The 6,500-nt window shown below is 50.0% G+C and overlaps 1 protein-coding gene across 1 annotated transcript in view; it reads right to left on the bottom strand.

Moving 5' to 3' along the window:
- Window positions 1-529: 529 nt before the first annotated feature.
- KSR1 (kinase suppressor of ras 1) overlaps window positions 530-6,500 on the bottom strand; it is a 144,702-nt gene continuing 138,731 nt past the window's right edge. The window contains 5 exon segments of the mRNA XM_040639836.1: window positions 530-536; window positions 3,982-4,026; window positions 4,028-4,050; window positions 4,052-4,081; window positions 4,083-4,112. Coding sequence (XP_040495770.1) covers window positions 530-536; window positions 3,982-4,026; window positions 4,028-4,050; window positions 4,052-4,081; window positions 4,083-4,112 — 135 coding nt within the window.

Below are 6,500 nucleotides of genomic sequence, written 5' to 3'. Positions count from 1 at the left end.
GGACTTTTGGCATCCAGCACCCCCAGCACCCCCAGAGCGGGCTGGCCTCGGGCAGCTCTGAAATCATCCCACTCCTTGTTGGACAAGACCTTGCAGGTTAACAGCCAAGCAAAAGCCCTCCCCTGCACCGTGGACCCAGCCAGCGGGAGGCCCATGTGCTCGGGGGGGTGTCGGTCTCATGGAGGTGTTAGTGGGGAGACAGGACCGCCCAAACACACCGGCGCCGCCCCGCAGAGGAAGAGTTAGAGAATGAAGTCCCATCAGGGGAGGTGGCTCTCCTGGGTGGGGTGGGGGGTCTGTTAGGGGGTCCTCATAGACAGTCGTTATTCAGGCACACACGGGCCGTGGAGAGGGGAGGGGGCCAGTTTTAAAAAAGCGAAAGAAGTAGTCTCGGGAGAGATGCCTGGAGCAGCAGAGATCGCATCCCCTGGGTTAGTGCCCGCACATCAGTTTGCGTTTGAGCGGAAGTCACGGTGCCGAGTGTCGATTAGGAGGAAGAAAGCCCCCGGTGCATGCAAGGCAGCCAGGCCTACAACCTACGGGGAGAAAGAGAAGAGAGGAGAACAGAGTCAGAACCCGAGCGTGTGGAGGGGCAGGGGGAGCGGCAGAGGCCTGGCCAGGGCAGAAGGTGGGGGGCCCACTTTCCCTGCAGAGAGGGGAAAAAAGGTGTCCCCGCTCCATTCCAGGCTTGGCAGCACAGCGAGCTCAGAAGGGACCCGGCACAAAGCACCTGTCCCAAGCTCCCCTGGGACAGTCACAGAACGTTTAGACAGAGGTTGGCCAATGAACCCATGGCCCCTCAGTCCTTGACTATCAAAACAGACTTCCTGAAAGTTCACTCTTTCTGCTTACTGCGTTCCCTTCTTTAAGCTCTGGTCAAAGGGCACCCTGGACTTGGACCAAGGCTCTGAGTTCTCTCCCACCCAGGGACAAGCCATCATCCGCCACAGTGAGTGGACAGAGGTCCTGCCATGCGCTATGGGCCTCCTCTCAGCCCGGCGAGAGACACACAAGCCTGTAGGACCCTTGCTGGTGGCCATTTTGCCTACAAGAGTATCACTTTGGCTTAGGGGAACAAAACATAAAAACGGAGAAGCCGGATGCAGTGCGAGAACAGGAAGCAGGGTGCGAACAGGCAGAGAATGAGGGGAATAACGGAAGACACACTATTCCTCCAGAGCCGGACAGGAGTTCTTAAAGTCCAGGTGACCGTCACGCCCTTTCCCGTAGTAGCGGCTCCTCCAGCGACTGGGGGTGCCCCGCGACCGTTTGGCCGAGGGTGGGAAGAGCGTAGTCCCGCAGGTGATGGAGTCGTGCACCGGAAGCAGACAGGTGGAGGAGGAGCCACGGGGATCAGGATGACAGGGAGTGGGGAGATGACAGCACCGGCCAGCACATCCGCCACCCCCCGAAAATAAAAAAGCAACAAGACAGATGGAAAAGAAAAGAGAAAATGAGAATTAGAGGCAGAATGTGTTGAGGAAGAAATCATGAACAGGAAGGAAGCTCTGTCTGAGAGGCTCGTTCAGGTGGGCTGGCATTTTTCCCCCTCAGCAGCTAACAAAGATGGCTTCGGGCAGGGAACAACACCCATGTGTGGCTCTGTCTCCCACCTGTGAAATGAGAAGGGGGCTCTACAGTCTTTAGGGAATCTGGAATCATTTCCTGAATGCCAGACCCGCCTAGTACAGCCTTCTCTTCTGTGGACAACAAAACCAGGGCCCAGGATTTTAAATAAGTTGCCCCGAGTCCAGGGGAACCCCAGTCTCCTGGTCTCTGCCAGGACAGCCCCTGCCGGAACCCCAGTTCCAACGACCCCTCTTCTGGAGACCGTCTCAAGCTCCCTGGGTGGGCAGAGGGGGCCCTGTGCGTGCTCCCACAAAGCTGTTCTTTGTCACAGCACTTCGAGTGCTAGCATCATTCCCTCATCCATTCACCAATTACACCGCAAGCTCCTGGCTGGCCAGGCCTGGCCTTGGCCTTCTGTCTCCCCAGGTGTGCTGCAGGTACTCAGCAGTGGCTGGGGAGAACCCACACCTCCAACGGCAACGTTCTGTTGCACCCTATTTGCACTAGACTCTGACCCATCTTAAGAGGGAAATATGGACACTGAGGTGGCGTTTGAAGAGACAGTATTCCCAACCCCAAACTGTCATTCCTCTAGGCCGTCCCTGAATACGACCTCAATCAGCGGTTTACCACATTTCTTCAATGAGTTCCGCCACCTGCATCCTCTAATCAAGTGACCCGTGCTGGGCCTCCCCTCGCCTGTAGCTTGAAACCCAGTTTGGTTTGTTTTTAAGATGGGCCAGCCAACTACAGATATAGCCAAATCAGGCCACAAAAACACTGATCATTTTAAAGGTTAAAAAGAAAAAAATCAAAAACCAAAAAAACCAAGAACATAGGATAGAGATCATATGACCTACAAGCCTAAAATATTTACCAACTGGCCCTTTCTAGACTAGGACGGATGCTGCTGCCACCACACACCTGGGCAGCAGGTAGGAGATCCAGGTGCAGCTTCTCCAGGGCTCAGTGATGGTCGGCAGGTGTCGCAGGAGCCACCCTGGGGGTGTGGATAGGCTCCTGCCCCGCAACCTACTGAACAGCAGCTCCACTTTCTCCTGGTTTATATATGTGGGACTCTGAGGGAGATTGCACTTTAGAAAGCGCCCGTTGCGCTAAAAAGTTTAAGACCATTCCTATCATTCAGGGGTCTCTTCACATATGGACTGTCCCATCCACTCCCACAATCTAAAACTGTAAGAATGGTTTTGCCTTTCTAAATGGGTTGGGGGGAGTCAAGAAGGTTTCCCGATGTGGAAGTTGCACGAAGAGGTGCCTGGGTCGCTCAGTTGGTTAAGCATCTGTCTTCGGCTCAGATCATGACCTGAGATCGAAGTCCTGGGATCGAGACCCTGCATTGGGCTCCCTGCTCATTGGGAGCCTGCTTCTCTCCTCCACTCCTGCTTGTGCTCTCCTCTCTCTCAAATAAAGAACATAAAAATTAAAAAAAAAAGTTGCATTGGAAGTCCCAGCTGGAGCACCCATAAAGAGAAGCTTTGTTCAAGCCCAGCCACCCCCCTGGTTTACATGTTGTCCTCGCTGCTCCTGCATCAAATGGCAGGCGTAGTCCACTGCAACAGAGACCGTGCCGGTACTATCACAGCAATTCGTGCTGCTGCTGGGCATGCTCACGAAAATCCCAAAGGACAGGAGCTGTGACTCCAACCTCCCTCCCGCGCCTGCAAAGCCTAATCAGCGTTCCCACGCTAGAAGCCCACCCCTGATCTGGCCCCAACCCCACTTTTAAAGTTGTGGACACTGAGGCCTAGAACAAAGGACTTCCTCAGATTTCACGAAGGTTGAGGCAGGGCAGGAGTCTGCTTTTGGTGTGGAGAGAAAGAGTCCAGAGGACAAGGCAAAAGGGAATGAGCAGAGCACGTATGGGAGGTGAAAGCCGCCCAGTACCAAAGGGCACAGAGGATCGTGTGAGTCAACAGAGAATGGACTTCCATCATCAGAGCAGCACAGAACCTCGAGGCCACTGATCCCATCCCAGGAGGCTGATTTGGGGACTAGAAGCCATCTGAGTCCGACTCTCAAGTCTATACTAACTTGTGCAGTTGGAGCTCTAATACCCACACTGCTCTGGCTTCTCACTGGCCCTGTCTGTGCCCACTTCCGAGGCAGACTCCTCTGGGCGAGGGCCTAGCCAGGCCAGCGTCAGACACTGCTCTGATAACAGGGATATGTAGGTTTTCACTGAAGAGTACTGGAGGCACTCGTGTCTCAGAAGGAGTCGCTAAAATAAACAGAGCCTAGTATCACTTGGAGCGTGTCTAGTCCCTGGCCGGCTAGCACCTGCTCTGTGTACTCCCCAGGCGTCTTATGCAGACAGAGCGGATGGGCCCCGCTTTTAAGACACCCGGTGAGGCTGTAGGCCCGGCTGGTGAGTTTTGCCCTCGGGGTACTTACTCACAGACTTCAGAGTGGCCAGGGTGGGAGAGCCGCCGGTTCAGCAGGCAGTTTCTCCAGCATGTCCATCCAGCAGCGTGAAGCTGGGCCTCTCCTGCAGATTCGAAAGCCCAGCAGGCAGACAGGATCTCCTGCAAACAGAGTGGCAGGAGTGGGGATGAAGTGGTCTGGGGAGGGAGGGAGGGGCACAGCTTGGAGTACTCTCACTGAGGGTCCCTTTGATGCTCTCGAGCCCCCTCCTCCATCTGGTGGTCCCCCAACAGCCTGTCCATATTAAGAAGATAGGTCATGCCTGGAGTAGGGCTAGAAATAACGAATCTCAGAAGAGCTCTCATGCTTCCAGTGAAAACAAAGTGCATGAGCTTGTCTCCTCTTTCGCTTCTTAGACCGCCCTTCAGTAACAGGAACAAAGCTGAACAAACAGGTAACAGGAAAAGAGATCAGAAGTGGGGTTGTAGGGGTGCCCCGGTGGCTGAATCGGTGAAGCTTCTGCCTTCGGCTCGGAGTCATGATCTGAGGGTCCTGGGGATCGAGCCCCGCCTGGGCTCCCTGCTCAGTAGGGAGTCTGTTTCTCCCTCTCCCTCTCTCTCAAATAAATAAATAAAATCTTAAAAAAAAAAATGGGGTTGTAGATTTTTTCGAATGGAAAGCAGAAGAAATGCAAGATGCTCAGAATATATGTGGGGTGGGGCTGCAAGCAGAGCAGGGAGCCTCACTGTTACAAGAATGGAGCTGGGAGTGACCAGAAGGATGAAAAAGAGGCAGCACATGAGAGTCAACAGAGCACACCTGTCCCAGACTGCCGGTTTACTTAGGAAAAAAAGCAAGCTGCTCTCCCACTTTGATAGTTGCTGCCTAGCCTACTCTCTGGACCTGCAAATAAAGTGCTCACCCACTTAGGCTCGGCAACTTTCAGGTTCTTGTTAGTACAGCTAGACCTCGTGGGGTTGCGCCCCAGGTCAGAGAAAACAAGAGAGACCAAAGATAAACTGACCAGAACACACAACTCTGGAGAAAAGTGTGTGTGTGTGTGTGTGTGTGTGTGTGTGTGTGTGTGTGTGTTCAGAAGAAGCTAGTCTATCCATAAAACTAGATCAGGGTGCAATAAAAAACACACACCAACAGATAAGGAAGAGCTTAAAAATTAATAACTCTAAACAAAAATATTAGTTAGGAATACTTGGCAAATAAAATCGAAATTCCCCAGATTGTGCACTCAATTTTAGGCAGGGAAGAAAACATTAAACAGGTAAAAGACAAAGAAACTCACTAAGGACCAAATTCTGTCAATGGGAGTTTCCATAAGAAAAAACAAAGAACTATAGGGCAGGAAATTATATAATAAAAGACATAATAAAGAAAACTTCCCAGAAACTTTTGGGAAACTGGAATCTTCATCTGAAAAGGCCCAGTGGAAGGGACCTCACTGAAAAGAACATTAAACCAAGAAAAATAAACTTATTTCCAAGGCATATTTTAATGAAATTTCAATGTAACAAGGATAAAGAAGAAAGTCCTAGATGTCCCCAAAGAATAAACAGGCGGCATCTACAAAAGATTGAGAATTAAGATTAATATCAGATTTTTCAGCAATGCAGGACACTTAGTAAACAGCAGAGCAAAAATTTTTATGTTCTTGGGGAAGATTATTGTGAACCTCTCGGTGTGAAAATAAAATCTGGACTTGTTTAGGCATGTAAAGATTCAAGAATTATCTCTATGCATCCCTTGGAGGCAGTTCTATAAGGAGTTCACTCTCTCATTTTGTTGGAATGCAAATAAAGAAAAGGGAGAAGACATGAGATACGTGACATTCACTAGGAAATGACAGGGATGAATGAAAAGAAATGGAAGGATGACAGCACTACAACCAGGGCTAAAATTCCATTACCTAAATTATAAGAAATCAGTGGGCCCTGATAAGAATGGAGCGAATTCCATTCCACAAGCAGTATGTAGGAGCTGCAAGACCTCAGGAATATGGTAAGGTATTGTGACCATTCTCAGCAAGAAAAAAAAAAGAAAGACAATTAGAAACTACAGGAAAAACCTAAAGCACAAGAAAACCATGGTCCATGTGTGAAGCCAACAAAATGTGGTGAGTTTTGAGTAACCGTACAGAATGGAAGAAAAAGTGGACCCACAAATAAGGGAAATGTAGTGAACTACTTAATCAGCAGCTAATGGCAACTGCACTCTGTGATAATAGCGTACACGTATTTTGTCTTTTCACCTTTAGCCTCAATCTATAGACATAGCCTGGATGATTTAATCACGTCAACACAAATAAATCTTAATAAAAGATAAAGGGAAAGCTGAGTGGAAGTTGAGCGAGAGGAGAAGGGGCAGAGGGACAGGGGTGAAAAGCTGATGGAGACAAGAATTTGGTTTTTGGAGAGTGACCTATGGTAGGAGCACTGCTGGTTTTCAGTAAGAAGCGTTCTGGCCTTTTGGGTCATTCTGTGACATACTTCTTTTTTTTTTTTTTTTTTTTTAAAGATTTTATTTATTTATTTGAC

This window comes from Ursus maritimus, unplaced genomic scaffold, assembly GCF_017311325.1.
Source record: "Ursus maritimus isolate PB19 unplaced genomic scaffold, ASM1731132v1 scaffold_24, whole genome shotgun sequence".
NCBI classification, from domain to species: Eukaryota; Metazoa; Chordata; class Mammalia; order Carnivora; family Ursidae; genus Ursus; species Ursus maritimus.
This window is presented reverse-complemented; position numbering and strand designations above follow the sequence as displayed.